The sequence below is a fragment of the Arachis duranensis genome, chromosome 5 (genome assembly GCF_000817695.3).
Source record: "Arachis duranensis cultivar V14167 chromosome 5, aradu.V14167.gnm2.J7QH, whole genome shotgun sequence".
In the NCBI taxonomy this organism is placed as follows: Eukaryota; Viridiplantae; Streptophyta; class Magnoliopsida; order Fabales; family Fabaceae; genus Arachis; species Arachis duranensis.
The window spans coordinates 31082535-31103458 of NC_029776.3; the positions used below are offsets into that span (position 1 = coordinate 31082535).

General features: G+C 29.3%; 2 protein-coding genes across 2 annotated transcripts; both read right to left on the reverse strand.

Annotated features, from left to right (window-relative positions):
* Positions 1–9062: 9062 nt before the first annotated feature.
* LOC107489035 (zinc finger BED domain-containing protein RICESLEEPER 2-like) lies at positions 9063–10447 on the reverse strand. Its single transcript, XM_016109822.1, has 4 exons — positions 10249–10447; positions 9918–10143; positions 9451–9798; positions 9063–9258 (listed from the first exon to the last, which is right to left on the reverse strand). Exons 1-4 carry the CDS (start codon positions 10445–10447, stop codon positions 9063–9065), a joined length of 969 nt encoding a protein of 322 aa, XP_015965308.1.
* A 4346-nt stretch (positions 10448–14793) lies between these two features.
* On the reverse strand, positions 14794–17350 carry LOC107489066 (CLAVATA3/ESR (CLE)-related protein 26). Its single transcript, XM_016109842.3, has 2 exons — positions 16765–17350; positions 14794–15172 (listed from the first exon to the last, which is right to left on the reverse strand). Exons 1-2 carry the CDS (start codon positions 17031–17033, stop codon positions 15133–15135), a joined length of 309 nt encoding a protein of 102 aa, XP_015965328.1. The 5' UTR covers positions 17034–17350; the 3' UTR covers positions 14794–15132.
* Positions 17351–20924: the final 3574 nt, after the last annotated feature.

Sequence of the window (20924 nt, forward strand, 5' to 3'; positions counted from 1 at the left end):
TATTAAGGATTTTTTAAGAGGTTGTAATTAAATCTTACAATGAGCATAAGCTCTGTTTCGGTCAGATTGAGAAGACTTAAAAGTGGGCCTAGGTTTTATGATCTGATAAGAGGATATGATGTGAATGTATGATTGGGTTCTTGGTGGTCTATAATCAAAGTGATGCTACGGAAGCGCGGTGATTTTTGATGGCTCTAAAGTTGCAGTGACATGAAAAAGGAGTCTTGGGAGATGAGTTTGTCTTGAGGGATCGGCGTAGAATCAAAGAATGAAAAGTGTGTGTGGTTTAGGTTATAATAGAATTACTTAGACTAATAATTTGAGTGATTGTTTAGTGTTTGAGATCACTGAGAAGGATTTGAGATTGATTTGATTTAGATGGAACCCTTGACGGGTAAGGAAGTTTGTAGTCATTGAGAAAGGGTTAGACGAGGCTAAGAATGAAACAGACGGGTACAGCTTAGGTTTGAATTTGGTTAAGTTTATGATCTTATACATGAGAGTGAATAATGTGAACTAGTAATTGAATTGACATTATAGAATGGCAAAATGAATGGTAAGGGGTCTATTGAACCTGAGGTGGCGTGTAAGAAAATTTGAGAGCAAAATTTTTTAGGGCGAAAATTTCTGTTAGGTGGGTAGAATGTAAAATCGGGTTAATTAATATATAATTAACTCAAATTATAATTTATTCTAGAATATTAGAAATGTTATTTTTAGGGTTAAGATGATTGAAAAAATTAAAATCATAATTTTGACACTAATTTTAAAGAATTTAGCCCAAGATTGGGTCAAACGGACCAAACCGGACGAACCGGGCCTGTATTGGGCACAAAGCCCAGTCCACTTGCCATATAAATGAAGGGCATCAGCCTTCTTCCCCAAACCTTTGGAGAAACACGCTGAAACATGGTGAGGGGGAGAAAGAGATGAGCAAACCCTTGACTTCAACTTCAATCCTCTATGTCTTTTGATCCGGAGCTTCGATTGACGAGTTGTTTGCGGCCACGCATCGGGTTCGTCAAACTCTTCAATTCCATCCAAAAAAAAACTGTAAGTAACTTGCGTTTTCCTAGCTCTATTTCTGCTGATATGTCAAATTCGGGTTTAGAGTTTGAGGAACTCAATTCCTTGATGATTTTCATATTTTAGGGGTTCACTGGCCTTAATTTCTTGTGGGTATTGCATAAGGATCTGTGGGAAGAGGTAAGAAATCACTAACCTTTGTGATTTACTAGATTACATAAGTCCTAGGTTGATGTATGTATGATATTGGTTGTGCTAGAGTGGTTGGGTGAGATTTTGGTACTCTTGGAAGCTTGAAATTGGTATGTAGAACTCTTGGTAAAGCTGAGAGCTAGTGCTTGGTAGAGAATTTGAAAGAAGGACCAAATTATTGTGACTACAAGAAGTACAATTTAAGTTTCATTTAAGTACCGTGTGATATGATGTGAATTCCTAGGTTAGATGCCTCTAGAATTAAGCTTGAATGGTATGATTGATTGGTATTACATGTGTGGTAGGTGATATTGATATTGGGTAAGGATTGTGGAATTGTGCATTGTTGATGTATTGTTTGGAATTGGTATTTGTTAGTGAATTATGTGGTTATGAGTATATTTGATGAAATATTGGGCCAGAGGCCGGAAAAAAGGTAAGAACAGTAATGACGGTTGATGATTGCGTGATGTGATTAATTTGATATTATGTTGGGGGCTAGGTGGATGTAGTAACTGATAATGCTTGTTGTGTATTATTTAATTTGGAAAGATTGGGGATTGTGAATAATGTTCTTGTTGATGGAGTATGTAATTGGTATGTGATATTGATTTATATGTATAATGGTTGATTAAGTTGTGTATTGTTAGACTTAGATTATTGAATTGAGATTGGCTAAAAGTGAAAGAATTGGTGGGTTGATGATTAAATGAGGGTTTGGAAATGGTTGATGTTGGAAGGGTGAGTTTTGGTTGGTTTTTAATGAAATTAGGAAATGTAAGTTTTAGAAATTGGAAGTTTATGAGTTTTGGAAAAAATGAGATTTTAATGTACTTCAACAGATCATATCCTGAGCTACCGTTTTTGGAATTTGATGATTTTTATATCAAATAAAAGATAATGCTTGTTGTGTATTATTTAATTTGGAAAGATTGGGGATTGTGAATAATGTTCTTGTTGATGGAGTATGTAATTGGTATGTGATATTGATTTGTATGTATAATGGTTGATTAAGTTGTGTATTGTTAGACTTAGATTAGTGAATTGAGATTGGCTAAAAGTGAAAGAATTAGTGGGTTGATGATTAAATGAGGGTTTGGAAATGGTTGATATTGGAAGGGTGAGTTTTGGTTGGTTTTTAATGAAATTAGGAAATGTAAGTTTTAGAAATTGGAAGTTTATGAGTTTTGGAAAAAATGAGATTTTAATGTACTTCAACGGATCATATCCTGAGCTACCGTTTTCGGAATTTGATGATTTTTATATCAAATAAAAGATAATGCTTGTTGTGTATTATTTAATTTGGAAAGATTGGGGATTGTGAATACTGTTCTTGTTAATGGAGTATGTAATTAGTATGTGATATTGATTTGTATGTATAATGGTTGATTAAGTTGTGTATTGTTAGACTTAAATTACTGAATTGAGATTGGCTAAAAGTGAAAGAATTGGTGGGTTGATGATTAAATGAGGGTTTGGAAATGGTTGATGTTGGAAGGGTGAGTTTTAGTTGGTTTTTAATGAAATTAGGAAATGTAAGTTTTAGAAATTGGAAGTTTATGAGTTTTGGAAAAAATGACATTTTAATGTACTTCAACGGATCATATCCTGAGCTACTGTTTTCGGAATTTGATGATTTTTATATCAAAAAAAAGATAATTTTATAAGCTTTAAAATGGTTTAAATTTAGTAGAAATCTGAATTTTGTGGAATGATATATGGTCGTTGAAAGTTTGGACCTGAAATCTGAATCTTACAAATTCTGCAGAATGTGATTTTTGGTATGTGTGTGCGCGCACAACCCTGTGCGGACACACACCCTGTGGAATTCTAGACCTGTGTGCACGCACACACCTGTGCGTACGCACACACAAGGAAAGGGCATCTGCTGGGAGCGCTAGCATGCCCTGAGCGCGCACACAATCAATAAGGTTTTGCGAGCTATGCATACGCGCACATTGGGAATAACATGCTGTTGGTGGCTCTAGCACACCTTGTGCGCGCACTCAAAAATGAAGATTTTACTTTCTATGCGTACGCACAGCCTTTTAGGAAAGAACAGAGTCGCAGTGCACGCCCAGAAGTATTTTTAAAAGTGTGTGTACGCATAGCCCTGTACGTACACACACTTTTAAAAGTACTTCTGGGCGTGCGCTGCGACTCTGTTCTTTCCTAAAGCTTTTGTTTTCAAGTCTTTCACTTTCCCAACAAGCTTGCGACCTTTCGAGACACTATTTCAGGCTTATAAACCCCCATTTTCATCTTTTAAATCTTAGATTAATGTAAAATGCCTAGTCTTTGAGACGAAGATAGGAAAATGGGTAACTTGTGGATGAAGAAAGGGAATATTATGATGAGTTATGATCAATGATGATGATATGAGTTGTTAAAGAGGATGGTAGAGTGATGTGTATGATATGGGCTGAATGGCTGTGTGTGGTGATGGTTCATGGCTGATTGTGAATTATGAATTTAAGCCGGATGGCTGAGATGAATGTTGATTTATGGCTGAAGATAAATGTCTATATAGAATTCATGAATGAATGTAGTAAATGAATAATGAATGGAAAGGTTGGATGTGAGTATGTTTGCTTGCCTTCTCTCTAGTTGTAAATGGATGACAAGGAACATATACCCTCTAACGGTGACAGGGCACAGATACCCTCTAACGGTGACAGGGCACGGATTTCCTCTAATGATATTAATGCGTAACAGAGAGACGATAACCAGGTTAGCTACCGAGTGTGTCGGGTCCTGGAAGTTAACCAACACGTGAGCTCACGGCCAGTAGGATAGACATGTATCATCTGCATATGCTTGAATTGTTTGGGTTTGTTTAATTGCTTTGGTTTGCCTAATTGTACATGTTTCATGATTATTTGCTAATTGAATTACTTGCCTTACTTTTGTACTACTTGTCTGTATTGTTTGTGTTTAATTTGGTTCTTGGGTTAGCCGGTTTTGGAAGTAGTGAAGTATGAAGGGAATTGGATTAGAACAGAATTCCCTATGCTAGTTGCCAAGTTATGGATAAGTGAGAACATAGGATGGATATGGCGAGATAAGAAGCTTAAGATGCTTAGTGAATTTAGATTATAGTGCATTGTATTTATTTGGCACTTTTACCATACTGGGAACCCATGGGTCGGGGGAGCTCATTCTGTGCATATATTCTATTTTTTAGATGCAGGTCTTGGTACTCAGCAGTGAGTAGTGGTCCATCTGGGAAGCAGTGAAGTTTACTGGATTTCTGATTAACTTTTGTTCTAGTATCTCTCCTTTTATTTTGGAAAACTTTTATTGATGTATATATATATTATTCCTTTTGAAACTTGCCTATAGAGGCTGTGATGTATTTTGGGAGAGATAGAGATTTCTGTTGTCAACTGTTTTAACTCTGTAACCCTAGCCGACCTAAACTTTACGGGTTGCAACTATGGCTGGTATACTTATATTTATGTTTATTCTATTTCTTTCTTCTGTTTTAGTTATTTCTTTCGTTAGACAAACGCGTTGAATTTTCTTATGCCTCAATACGAGAGTGTTCGGCTTTGCGATTTTATTTTCACTCTTTTCAAACTTCTCGATTAATAATTCTTTCAATTATACCTATATTTATGTATTAAAAATTCACCTTGAGAGTCGTACCACCTTAATATCTTTGACTTATGACTCGAGCATAAGGATCTGTATATTAGGGTTTTACAGTTTGGTTCTCACAACTATGGTATAAGGTCACTCTTGGACATGTTAATTAACATAATTTTTAGATTTGGCAGATGATGATGATGATGGTGATGATGATGATGATGATGATGATGTTAAAAAATATATCATTTTCGGTCCTTAATCTTTATTTTTGTGAGACTGATTAGCCTTTCTATCAATGTTTTTCTTGGTATTAATAAAATAAGCCTACATGATATGTTAAATTATTGATTTATTCGTTAAGAGCCAACTAGAATGGACAATTTTTTTATTTTTTTAAATACATTTGTTAAATTTATCGTGTAAAACTGAGAAATATTGGTGATTTTTAAATTATTTTTACTTATAAATAAAATATATATTAGTGATTAACATGTCACGTAAACAAGTTCTGTAGAGAGATCATTAAAAAAGGGTTAATCAATCTTACAAAGTTAAATATCAAAGGGAGGAAATGATATTTTTTTTATCTAGGGCCTCATAATGCTTCGTAAAAATTATCAGGAGTTGGGATGGATTCACTCTAATAATAATAATAAATATAACAATTATCTTAAAAGATAATGAGATTATAAAAAAAATATCATTTTTCGTCCTTAATCTTTATTTTTGTGAGACTGATTAGTCTTTCTATCAATGATTTTCTCTATATTAATGAAATAAGCCTATATGATATGTTAAATTGTTGATTTATCTGTTAAGAGACAACTAGGATTGACAAAATTTTTTTTGTTGGGAGTCTTATTATTTTTTGGGATAACTATCAAGGCCATTTATTTATTTTTTTTAAATACATTAGTTAAATTTATCTTGTAAAACTGAGAAATATTAGCGATTTTTAAATTATTTTTACTCATAAAAATTAAATAAAATATATCTTAGTAATTAACATGTCATATAAGCATATTCCGGAGAGACATCATTAAAAAAGGGGTTAATTAATCTCACAAAGTTAAATATTAATGGCTGACAATAATTCTTTTTTTCTTCTTTTATTCAGAGCCTCATAATCCTTAGAAAAAATTATCAAGAGTTGGTGGGAAGGATATTCACCCTAACAATAACAATAACAATAACAATAATAATAATAATAACTCTATATAGTCTTTGACAATTATCTTAAAAGATAATGAGATTTTAAAAAAAATATCATTTTTGGTCCTTAATCTTTACTTTTGTGAGACTGATTAGCCTTGTTATCAATGTTTTTCTTTATATTAATAAAATAATCCTACATGATATGTTAAATTATAGATTTATTCGTTAAGAGCCAACTAGAATTCATAATTTCTTTTTTGTTTTCTTAAATACATTTGTTAAGTTTATCGTGTAAAATTGAAAAATATTGGTGATTTTTAAATTATTTTTACTTATAAAAATTAAATAAAATATATATCAGTGATTAACATGTCACGTAAACATGTTCCGTAGAGAGATCATTAAAAAAGGGTTAATCAATCTCACAAAGTTAAATATCAAAAAGAGGAAATGATATTTTTTTATCCAGGGTCTCATAATACTTCATAAAAATTATCAGGAGTTAGGATGGATTCATTCTAATAATAGTAGTAGTCTCTAACAATTATCTTAAAAGACAATGAGATTATAAAAAAAATATCATTTTTCGTCCTTAATCTTTACTTTTGTGAGACTGATTAGTCTTTCTATCAATGATTTTTCTCTATATTAATGAAATAAGCCTACATGATATCTTAAACTGTTGATTTATCCGTTAAGAGCCAACTAAGATTGACAAAAAAAAATTTGTTGAGAGTCTTATTATTTTTTGGGATAACTATCAAGGCCGTTTATTTATTTTTTTAAATACATTGATTAAATTTATCTTGTAAAACTAAAAACTATTAGTCATTTTTAAATTATTTTTAATCATAAAAATTAAATAAAATATATCTTAGTAATTAACATGTCATATAAGCATGTTCCGGAGAGACATCATTAAAAAAAGGTTAATCAATCTCACAAAGTTAAATATTAAAGGCCGACAATAATTTTATTTTCTTTTATTCAGGGCCTCATAATCCTTTGAAAAAATTATCAAGAGTTGGTGGAAAGGATATTCACTCTAATAATAATAATAATAATTGTAATAATCTCTGACAATGATCTTAAAAGACAATGAGATTCTAAAAAAATATTACTTTTGGTCCTTAATCTTTACTTTTGTGAGACTAATTAGCCTTTTTTATCAATGTTTTTTTCTCTGTATTAATGAAATAAACATACATGCTATGTTAAACGGTTGATTTATCCGTTAAGAGTCAACTAGGATTGACAAATTCTTTTTTGTTGGGAGTCTTATTATTTTTTGGGGATAACTATCAGGGTCATTTATTTTTTTTAAATACATTAGTTAAATTTATTGTGTAAAAATAAAACTGAAAAATATTAATGATTTTTAAATTATTTTTACTTATAAAAATTAAATAAAATATATATTAGTAATTAACATGTCATATAAATATGTTTTGGAAAGAGATCATTAAAAAAGGCTTAATCAATCTCACAAAGTTAAATATCAAAAGTCGAAAATGATATCTTTTTTTTATTAAAGACCACATAATAATAATAATAATAATAATAATAATAATAATAATCTCTGACAATAATCTTAAAAGACAATGAGATTCTAAAAAAATATTATTTTTTATCCTTAATCTTTACTTTTGTGAGACTAATTAGCCTTTCTATCAATATTTTTTCTTTGTATTAATGAAATAAACCTACATGCTATGTTAAACGGTTGATTTATCCGTTAAGAGTAGGAGTGCACATGGGACCGGGTGAAGCCGGGTTCGCGTTGACCCGGACCCGACCCTAAATAATGACCGGGTCTATTTATGAGACCTTTACCCGACCCTAAATCCGATGAAATCGTGTTACTTTCGGGTCACACTAAAGTCGGGTCTATACCGGGTGAAACCCGAGTCCTGATCAACTTTATCACGACATCACCAAAAGTTGGATTCTACATCTCTTAAACCTCTAAATTTTGAAAAATAATTATTCCATAACATCACAACATTCACATAATAATAATTTAGAGTCTAATAATAATAATTTAAAGTTTCATAATAATAATTATGTCAATTACACACTAAACATTCAAAGTTCAAAAGACAATTAAAACAAAGTTAATAACCAACACAAGATTAACATAATGATAATAATTTATAGTGTCATACTAACTAATAACAACAAAATATTAAGTAGTAAACAACTACAGAACAAAATTCATTTGATTCATAGCTTGCTCTCAAGGTTGTGAACTTGATTCTTGTTGTGTGGATGTTTTAGTAACATCTGCAAAACATAGAAATTAGTCTCTCAAGATTATTATTTGAATTAAATTAAGTAATAAAGAAGGAATAAAAATATCATAAAGTAAATATACCATTAACAATCTTGTTACTACTGTCAAATTGATCAAACTCAAGCTCTTTAAATATCTGGTTAGATGGATACAACCAACTTTGAGTGCAGATTAAAACTTCTGCCATTTTTTGTGACAAAGAGCTACGGTAAAGATCAACCACACGACCACCGGTACTAAAGCATGACTCAGATGTGACAATTAAAACTGGAATACCAAAGACATTACGAGCTATGAGAGAAAGAATTCTATATTTTGATCCATTTAATTTTCACCAAGCCAATATATCAAAATTCTCATCTTCCACATCTACAGGATCTTCGGCCAAATATTTCTCAACATCTGATTTGCTATCTGCATTAGCTTTTTCTTTCTTTTGTTTTTTCCACAAATTCACTTTATTTGCAGCAACATCCTTAGCATTAGAATGACCAGTATCTTTATCATCCAAAACATTTCTAGAGGGACTGCCAACATCATTAAGAACTTTATCATCTATAATTTCTTTTGAATAAAATTTGTACAATGTCTCCAATGTAAATTTCAAACTAGTCATACTAGTAGTCACTTCCTTATCATATATATCCTCCAAACACCATGAAAGATAATCAAGTTTGTATCGAGGATCTAAAACAACGACAACAAGTATCAAAGGATTAAACTTGTCAACTAGTCCCCAATATTTATCGTATTTAGCCTTCATAGAGCATGCCATAGTTTCTAATAATTCAGAATTGTTGTGGCTCTAAGATGTTAGTTGAGAATGTATAGATGCAATTTCATGAAAGCATTTGTTTGAAGTAACATGTAAAGAAGATGAGAAACACAAAGTAATCTCATAGAAAATTCTCAAAAAATCAATGAATAGTCTAGCATGTTGCCAATCAAGTGCCGTGGGTGAACCAACTTTCTTTTTACCCCCACAATCCTCTCCAAACCATCTAAAAAAATCAATTTCTTGATCATAAAGTCTATCAAAAGTTTTTTCAAATTTTTCAACATGTTCCAACATTAGATAGGTGAAATTCTATCTAGTTGGAACATCCAAACAAACAAGACTTTTAGACTCTATCAATTCAGCCTCAATGCATTCTTTAAATTTTTTAATTCTTTGGGGAGAAGATCTAACATACCTAACAGCATTCCGAATGCTTTCAATGGAGGCATGTTGCTCTTTAATCCCGTCATTCACTATCAAGTTGAGAACATGAGCACAACACCTCATTTGCAAATATTTTTCTCCGCACACCAATCCACCCCTTGCAGCTAATTTCCTTTGAAAGTAAGTGATAACCCCGTCATTTGAAGATGCATTGTCTAATGTGATTGTGAAGACTTTTTCAATTTTCCACTCCCTCAAACATGTCTCGATTTCCCTTCCAATTGTTTTGCCCTTGTGGTTCTCAATCAAGCAAAAGTTGAGAATTCTCTTTTGTAGCTTCCATTCGTCATCAACGAAATGTACAGTTAGGCTCATGTAGCTAAAATTTTGATTTGATGTCCAACAATCTGATGTCAAACAACCTCAAGTACATGACTTTGCCAACCAAGCTTTAAGTTTTTTTTCTCATTTAAATAAAGTTGAAAACAATCTCTTGACATTGTCATCCTAAATGGTACAGTGAATCTTGGCTCAAATCGATTAATCATTTTGCGAAATCCAATCCCTACGACCACTTTAAAAAGGTGTTCATCAAGGATAATAAACTCAGCCATTGCCTTTCTACAATCTTCCAAGCTATAGCCATTGACTTTAGTGCAAGTTTTGTTGGCTTCACCTTCTTCACCAACCTTAGGCATATAGCCATGAAGTGTCCCATTTTTGCCTACTTTTGTAAATATTCACTTGTGAGAAACTTTCAAGTGTTTATTCATAGATTTTTTGCCATGTCTAGTTGGGTGACATAGATATTCTTTTCGACAGTGATTACATTTGGCCTTGTGCTCTCCATTAGTCTCGCTAAATAGAAGCTGTTTAAAATGCGTCCAAATATAAGACTTTTTTCCCTTGTGAGTAGCCTGCTGTCCCTCGTTATTTTCAACCTTGTTTTCCTCATTAATATTTTCTGAGATGGGATGTGCGACAGGAGTTGGGATAGGAGCAGTAGCAACCTCATGTTTTATGTCCATAGCTTTGTTGTCTTCGTTACTTTGGACTGCAATAAAACTAGGATCTCCTCATTCCATTTGTGTTTATTTAAACATAAAAAAAAAGTTCATTTAACAATAACTCTAAAAAAACTGAGCATACTTAAATAATTGAACATAAATACAATATATCTAAATAACACCAAACATACTTAAACAATTGTTGAATCTCACCATTTAAATTTTAACAAATAAGAAAAATTCATAAGTCATAACACTTGGATCATCACTATAAATTTACTATATTTTCCCCTGTTATGACGTCTTAATTAAGAAATGGTCTAGGTAAGCTTTGGCCAAATTATCACCCTTGAGTTCCTTTTACTTGCTAGCTATATTCAAACTCTGAAACAAAGGAATTAATTCGCTTTACTATCCTTTCTCATTATTTTTGTATCTCCTAACCATATTATAAAACTTAAAAGGAAAGCTTGTATACCTTTTTTTACTTAACTTCTATTCTAAAAAGGACAATATAATACAGGATAACTCCCTTTGATTATCTTAGTATTAATTATATCACTAGCCTAATTCTTAGTAGAATATTTCATTCATGAACAGGGTGGCATTTAATATATTTTCCGATATTGGCATGAATCAGAAATGTTTATTGGCATTTACTCACAATAACATAAAGTGCACAAATCAAGAAATTTGATTTCTAAATAACATCAAATTTGAAATTAAAGGAATCAATTATAATTATTGGTAGTGTAAATTATAAAAATTAAATTATTGTTCCTACTTCCTAAACAGAAATTTACAATATATCCCAATTCCTCTTATTTGCTAATTGCTATTTCTAATCATCAACAATTTTTTCTTACTTTCATCTAACTCGTAACACTCATCATTAAAGTATTCAAAATACAAACCAAAAAATTAAACAAAAAAAATCATTTTTGTTAGTTTTTCCCAAAATTAAACTAATTATGGCAAAAGCAATATCAACAATTTTATCAATTCTCTCCCAAAAAATAATAAAGCAAACAAAATAGGTGAAGTATTTACTATTTAGCACCCAGTAGGCCAGTAGTTACAGGAAAAAAATGAAAATCAATGATTTTTATAAAAAAAAATTACATGTTCTGTGTCTTGCAATGAACACTGCATCGGTGAGAACTCTGAGTCTCTGAGAGGAGGTTGACGGCGAGTTGCTGGCATACGTGGTGGTTGACGGTGAGTTGCTGTGGTGGTTGATCTAACGTGGTACAAAAAGAGGAAGAAGATGAAAAAAGGGGACAGCAAAAAATTAAAGACGATTAGTGGTGTAGGAGACGATTGGTTGTGAGAAGGAGAGAGTGAGGTTAGATTAAGAAACAGAAATAGCATGGAAGTGTGAAGGAGGAGCTCTCCACTTACCGTTGGAGTTGCGCCGCTGCACCTCAGGTAAAAGAGTTTGAGTGAGAGAGAGTGTGGGTTACTGGGTTGTGTACCCTAGCACATGAGCATTGTGGACTGTGAAGTGTAGAGTGAACATTGAAGTATTGAACACAAAGTCTGAAAGCCAAACAGAATGAATATTTTTTTTTTAACTAACACCTACATGGGTCCAACGGGCCGAGACCGAGTGACCCGAGCCTTGGCCCGAACCCAATTTAATAAATAACCGGGACTATCTATTGAAATCTCGAGTCTGACCGAACCATAACGAAGCTGGGTCAAATTAGTCCCGAGGTCGCCAGGCCCGGTCCGGGTTTTCGGGTCGGACCGGGTCTTATGCACCCCTAGTTAAGAGTCAATTAGGATTGACAGATTTTTTTTTGTTGGGGGTCTTATTATTTTTTTGGGGATAACTATCAGGCCGTTTATTTATTTTTTTGAATACATTGGTTAAATTTATTGTGTAAAAATAAAACTAAAAAATATTAGTAATTTTTAAATTATTTTTACTTATAAAAATTAAATAAAATATATATTAGTAATTAACATGTCATATAAATATATTTCGAAAAGAGACCATTAAAAAAAAAGATTAATCAATCTCACAAAGTTAAATATCAAAAGTCGAAAATTATTTTTATTAAAGACTTCATAATCCTTCAAAAAATTAGGATGAATATTTCCTCGTCGAGTTCCCTATTGGATCACCTTAGAGTGGTCATGTAAATAGACATGATTTAAATTGTTAGCCTATTTATTTTATGGATTTTAGCTTACAATTGATGTTTATTTTTTAATAGAGAAATATTAGGACATCAAAATTTATTATTTTTAATTATTATTTAGTCATTAATTTAATTTCTTTGTTTAGTTTTTTAGTCTAATAATTCAATAACATACTTTATCCTATTCTTTTAAATATTAATAACTAATTAATAATAAAAAATAATAAATTCTAATATCCTCTAACATTATTGTTCATTTGATATGTTATACTAATTCAATTGCACAAATGTGCACTTCGAAAATTTTAAGTGTAAAATCAAGTTTCATAGTATTTTTTTTTTTTACTTAATAAGGATCTTTTTTTTTGTTAAACTAATCTCTGATCCTTTAATCCAACCTTTAAAAAACAAAAAAATCATTACAATTTGTTCGACTAATTTATTTAAAAAAATGCAAAATTCTTTTGGAGTATTATTTTTTGTATTTGATGTAATAGGATGAATTATATATAAAATATTCTAAAAAGTATTGTAGGATTATTATACTGTTTTCAAAAAATAATAAGAATCTTAATTACAAATAAGAGATTCAATTACAAATTTTTAAATAGTAAAAATCTAATAAAAAAATTTGATAAAATGATAATAATTAATAATATAATTAAATCTTATGTTTTTTTCTATTGTCATATTTTCTTTTAATTTATGATGGCATTTAATTTTATAGTTGTATAATGATGTGTAAATTACTAATTTTACTCGTAAAAATTTAAAATTTGGATAAATTTATTCTTAAATGAATGAATTAGTTTATACTCACTATAAATAATATTCATGTTATAAAAGTAACCAAATATTAATTTTATTTAAGAAAAAATTTGTCATTATCCTAAATTTTTATAGACAAAACTAATAGTTTATTGGTCTTTCATAAATACAAAATTAATTCTATTTATTTATGTATAAATTTATCATTGTTTTTAACTTTTATGGATAAAAAATAAAAAGAGAAAAGTTCAACCGTATTAGCCAATAATTTTATGTTATATACCAACAGTTTTAGCCAACAGTCTAATACTTTTAGTCCAATAACATATTTTTAACTAATATTTTAAAATATTATTAATTAATTAATAGCTAAAAATAATAAATTATACTAATATTCTAACATTTCTCAAATAATAAAAATATTATTTTACTCTTATATGACTTTTAATAAGTGAGTAATTTTTTCAATTAATATAGCAATATTATAAAACCATAAAAAAGTAAAACTCATTTTATTATCCCATTCTTTTGTTTCCACCTCTGTCTACCACGAGATAATAAGAATCTATTAACAGTTTAAAAATATTTTGAATGGACCAAAAGACCAACCAGTTTCATCACCCCCACCAAAGAATCCAGTGAAAAAGACTAACACAAGATGCAAACACCCTTCTTTTTACAGGTGCGCCCAACACCTTTAAATGGTGGAATTTACTTTACTTTAGGAACTCACGCAGTCATACCTAATCTTTACAATAAATAATAATAAAAAAACAAAAGACAAAGTAAAAATTCCAAACATATTGCAGTATTATTGATAAATTCTTATTAAGCCAATTAAGGCTATTTCTTTTAAAATATAGACACTTGCATTGCACTTGATATATATTAGTCCTTCAAAATATGCATGGCTGAGGCTTCTGCTACCACACTACTTAATATAGCCTTCAAAATTTACATGAACAATATATATACGAAGAAACCAATTTAAGTTGGTGGAATAATTAATTCACTCTATTAAATAAAATATTAGAATTTTAATTTTGTTTTGTACATACAATAATTTTTTAGTTAATAATAAACTATTAAATAAAATTTTGATCTGTTTTTTAATTTATCGAAAAAAAAAACATATATTGTACAAAAAAAATATTTGTATGAATGCAAAATTTTTTGTACTTATTTTAAATTTATTTATTATCATAAAGATAAAGTTAAAGATACAAGTACAAACCTTACTTTATTTATAAGATAATGAGTTCAAAATGAGTACACAAATAATTAAGTTTACACAAAATTATGTCCATTTTTAATGTCTAAATACCATTTCTTTCTAAATTCAAAAAAGGTAATTGCTTTATATGCAAGTACTACGACACTGATTTCATTGAATTTGTGACACTCTTGCCTAGCTTTTAATTTCCATCCCGCTAAACCCAATCACAAGATAAGTTCAAGAAACAAACATTGTAAACACTCTCATCACTTAACTGATCATAATAATCAACTTTCTTTTGAGCTTATTTTCTGTGGGACAAGCTTCATTCCTTTTTCTTTTCCTTCTAAATCAACTCTTCCCATAATAAACAAAATAAATAAATTTCCGCAATTGAGATTAGCCCTTTAATTTCCATGCATGCTGGAATACCAAGAAGCTCAGGAATATATATACACACAAGCATATTATACATATATATATTCAGTCCCAGTTCTCAGAATTGTGTACATGGCTAACATATCTTGTCCTTCACCGAAGCTTGTCGAAATTCAGAGTTCATTAATAAATAATAATTAAGCTTGGCCAGGAGGTCTACCGGAGTTTCCAGCTCTCCTAATAAAAAGAAAATAATTTCATCAAATAATGTATGTTTTCTTGAAAAATCTAATTTTAAAATGGATAAAATTAGAGATGTAGGTTTCACATATCACAAAAATATCTCTCTAAAAAATTTAAGCTGATAAAAGAAGGTATATAAATAATTATATCTATCTAATATAAATAATTATATGTTTAGCATAGATTTTTTTTATCTTATGATGAATTTTTTTTCTTTTGAAGCTTACAAGAATTGAATTCTATACCTTTCAATTATAAAAGTTCTGATATTATATCCTGAAAATATTTTTTTCAACAATTTAGACAGATAGAAAAAAAACACATGAATAATTATATCTTTAATAACCTAGGTATAACAATACATTACATAAATAAATGAAATGAAAAATAAGCCAAGTTTAGCTATTTTAAATTTTTTTAGAAAATTTTGAAAATAAAAGTACCGAAAATAAAACGAAAATCAAATCCTAATTTTTCATAGTCTAAGTCTTGTACTTCATGCATGCTTTTGTATGTTTTGTATTGTATTGTGTTGTGTCTAGTGCTAAAAAGCAATAAAGAAAGAGAACCAAGAAAAAGGCTAAAGTTTCTTGTTGATTCAGAGAGCCGAGTGACATAAATAACTTTAACCCTCCTTATTAATTGAGAAGTGGAATAAAGTTTCAAAGCCATACACAATCAACTAACATACTTTATCTTTTTTGAATATCTTTATTTATTATTGCCTATTGTGAAGGACTGTGCCGGTGGTTAAAGACCTCAATCAAGATCTCAATGTAACAGTTAAAAGCATGGTAATTGGTAAATGGTAATCAACCCTACTCATATATACTTCACTTTATTTTCTTTCTCCTTTTGTGATGCTCCATCATGGTAGGAACCATGAAACTTCTCAAATTGATGATTGAGGTCTTAAGAGGCAAAGTACAAACATTTGAAAAATATTATTCTAATTCAAATAACTAGATTACTATATTGTGGTTGTGGCTTGAGATTGAGAAGAATACTTTTTATATATTATAATATGGTTATAAAATAGATAAACAAATAAAGTGGATAGCATACGTAATGTGTAACATGGCATGTTCACGTTTATCATGGAAAGAAGCAACGTATAAGAAGTACAAGAAACACAATATCCGAGTAATTAATAAATATAGTACATAAACTGAACTTAAGAAGCTTTCAATTTATAATATATTAGTGTAAAACCATTTTATGATGAAGTACAATTGTTTTTTCTAAAACAATGTACGTAAAAGTTAATTATTAGTCTGATGTTAATGCAGAAGAGTTATAGTTACATGTGCGGTGAAAATTTCGGTATGGTAAATTTCACTGTGAAGTTTATAACTAAGAGTCATTAAATGATTTGACTAGATTCTCAGTTATCTAACTTCACGTGAAGTTGACTATACTTAAATTTCCAACTATATATATGTATATATTTATGGCATAAAAAATAAATTTTTTATTTTTTTTTTAATTTTTATCAATTACTAAACATAAAATATGCACAAAGAAAAATATACATAAAAGTGATGTATATATAAGATTTTAAATTTTGTATGTGAATAGAATAATACCTGTTATGAATTGGATCTGGTCCATTGGGGACTCTTCTTTTGCTCATGTAGTTGAAATCGGCGACTTGTTTATTATCTCGACCAGCAGAGAATACTACTTGACCATTATTATGGTGGAGTCCTTCTTCTTCTTCTTCTTGTTGATGTTGTGTAGTTGGTTTTCTACTAGTTGCTATGCTGCTCCCAACAACCACAAGACAAACAAGCCCCACCACTAGGAACAACCTTGGAAACAAACAACTACTTCCCACCACATGCAATTTTGTCATCTTTCTAATTATTTCTATAAATAAATATATCTTTGGTTAGTAGGAGGAAACTAAAGGTAGTACGTACTGTTATTGCTATGACATAGAGATGATGATGATGAAGATGAGAGAAAACAGAAAAAGCCTATTATCATTGCATCATGATATGAGTGAAGTAAGGGAGGGTGAAGATAGAGAAGAGAGGAGGGTAAGAATTGGTTTCCAACTACAAAGGATTATGGGGTGTGGTTGGTTTTCTTTATAGGTTGGAGGGATTCTATTGCACTTTCTCGAACTGAGAGAGAGAGAGAGAGAGTGTGTGTGTGTTATTGTTAAGTGTTTTTTGGAGCGTGACATGGAGGCAATGCTCTTAGCTTTGCCTTTATACGGAGAAAGCTAAGGGGGTGTGAGGTGGGGTCCCAATACGACACTGTTCTTTTGCTTTGCTTTAGTTTGCTACCTCTTATTAATTGTGTGTATTTTCATGCAACTACGATGCCAAAAGACCACGACTACTACTACTACTACGCTCTCCCTTATCCTCTCTTCATTCTTTACGTACAATTGTGTAAAAGGCAAAACATTGTGTTTAATAATTTCTGTATGTGTGTTGTCATGCATGCCCTTGGAATCAACAATGCCCATGGCAAAACACCAGGATAGAATCAAATTTTACTGTGATAGAGTATTGATCAACCAATATACATATGCCTCTCCTTATTGTGTAAATACAATAAGTATTTGTGTTTAATGCGATTCTGAAAAGTTATATCAATAAAATAAAGGACTATGATTTAATGTTGCCATTAATGTTACAAGTGTGGAGAGTTTATAAAATTAATTTTACGTCAAAAAAAATAAAAAAGAATAAAAAATTTATAAGATAAGAGATCTATATATTAATTTGACATTTTAAAGTATTAGAGAAGGAGTATCATCTCCATCCTTTTTTTGTTTAAGAAAATACTCCATTTTCATGCTGATTTTGTCATAGAATTTTGTTTAATTAATTGTCCTTTTCTTATATCCGTAAATATCATCAATGAATATTATCTTTAAAAGAATTAACACAAAATCATAAAATAATTTAATACAGTTCAACAAAATTGAATATAATGTAACACAATTGATTCAAACACAAATTAACATAGTCTCCGTCCTTGTGAGAATAAAAAATAAAAAATAAAAAATAAAAAAAATAATTTTTCACATATAAAATAACATATTCTATCTTAATAAATAGAGAAAATTTCACTTTTCTTTTCTGTGAGATGCTAAAATAACATTTTCTTCTTCTCTATTTTATAAATGTATATTCTCCTCCTTTCTATTTTTAAAAAAACATCCTCTTTAATCCATTTTAAACTTTTTGTTTTAACTAATGTTAACTTTATCCATTTTTTTAAAAAAATTATTTTTAAAAAAATACCCATTAACAAAAATTTTATCGTTTATCATTAAATTTTGTTTAGCAAAATATCCTTTTATAATTTATTCTTTTATGGATTAAATTGTATTTTTAAAAAAATTTAATAATTATATTATTTTTTTCTAAAATATTCTTCAATAATTTTTTAATTACTAAATTATAATTTTATCAAATTTTTTGTTAACAACAATTTTTTTGTATGTTTTACTCTTAATCTCATAATATCAATACATATTATTAAACATAATTTTACAAATAATTTAATTATTAATTTTTTTGAAAATATTTTAGTAAAAATACAATTTAATCAATAAAAGAATAATTTATTAAAGAGTATTTTGGTAAGCAAAATTTAATGATAAAAAATAAAATTTTTGTTAATGGATATTTTTTTAAAAAATAATTTATTTTTTCTTAAAAAATAAATAAAGTTAATATTAGTTAACACAAAATTTAAAATGGATTAAAAGAAGAGAATTTTTAAAAGTTAGAAGAGAGGAGAATGTACATTTATAAAATAAAAAAAAAAGAAATGTCATTTTAATATCTCACAAGAAAGAAGAATAGTATTTTCTCTAATAAATAAAGACATTTTAATAAATTCATTTTTTCCTAAGTATTTCTACCCTGACTTCGCTCCCATTTATTTGCAGCGATGAATATCCGTTTTTGTGAGAATTTGGCAGGCCTCTATTTTAGAGGCAGAATTAGAACTTTTGTTTAGAAAGAACAAATATAAAAAACATAATTAAATAAAAAGCTGAAAAATAAACTAATCAGAGAAGAAGGAAAAGTCTTACTTAAAAGCTGAAATTGATTTATGATATTTTAAATACATAATGTGCTTATTATGGACACCTAAACCGATCTAACAATTAAAAATAAAAAAAAAATTATCGAAAAAAGAAGTTACTCTAATATGGTAGAATAAATTCAATATGAACAACAGTATGATGAGAATTTGAGATATTGCAATGTCAGTTATGGCTTTAATTTGAACATTACAGTTTTCTCTCTTTTCGTTCTCAGCTGGTGGGCTTAATAAGTTTGTTAGGACACATGCCTTCCAAGTCCCTCATAACTTTCATAAGTCATAACTGAATTGATGAGTACTATATTTGTTTGACTAACAATATAGTAAAGCTACATAAAGTAAATTAATAAGAATTAAACAGAATATAAAACTCAAGGAAAATAAAATTAGATCATAGTGAAAACATGTTAGATTTTGTGGGATTCAATATTCTTGTGTCCATCCATATGTAAATTTTTTTTGAAAGCAAACAGTCAACACAGTAAAAGTGGAACAAACAGAATCACACAAACTAAAACTATCTTAACAAAAATCACATCAACATGAAAATGGTCCTCGTATTATTTCTGACATAGCCATCAACAATTAAAAGGATTTACACTGCTCTACTCGTTAGTAATGTTTCAAAGTCATGTTGATAATTTTTTTAACACCTTTGCTTGTGTTTTATTTCAAAAGTTATATTTTTTATTTCTTATGTTATCTCCTATATTTTCATAGGCTAAGATTAATTTATTATAAATCTGAATTCTATTTAAAAAATTATTATTAACCAATAAATTACTGTATATACAAAGTTATATTTAAATCGTACTCTCAATATTTTTTTTAAATAAATGAATAAGCTGATTACTCAAGTAATTAAATCCTCTAGGTCTCAAGCTGATTACATATAATGAATGGCATCGTGTTAAATTGTTAATAATATTAAGTATAAAACATAAACTTGTCAAGTCGTAGTATTTAAGCATATTATTAAATCCTCTAGGTCGCTGCTGGGGATTCCATACCATCCCACAAAACAGAGGAAAATTCTCCCCTTTTTTTCCCTCACAAATCCTTCATTCTCTTTTCTCTCTTTTTGAATTTATTTATCTATTTTAATTATATCCTGTACTTTGAACACATCTCCATCAAATTATGCTGCCGTCTTTAATTCCATATATGCTCTATATTTGTACCTAACAACAGTGGCTGCTAGACAAATGGCCCACATGTATACATATACATGCTTTATTAATATATCTTATAAGTAAACCACTCTTAGTTACATATATATAAAGGTGAAAAATTATATAAAATTACTTTTAAATAAAATTAATAATTAAAAATTGTGAGATAGTTTAATATGTTTAATTAAATTATTATTTAATAATTTTTAATTATTAATTTCACATAAAAATAACTGATGAATTTTTTCGTAATTTAAATGTACTATGATCTCTTAGATTTAAAAGGGTACAAATGTGGAATCTATACGCTAAATTAAACTAGGACAATGAACATATGCAACTAAAACAATAGAATACATCACCACAGAACAGAAGCTGGTTCCTTACCTTTAATTTGAACGAGGGCTGTCATTGGGAGAATATTTATTTATATATAGTTACATATCATACTTACTTATTAATACTCCATAAGGTAAAGCAGAAGGCACATTTTGTCT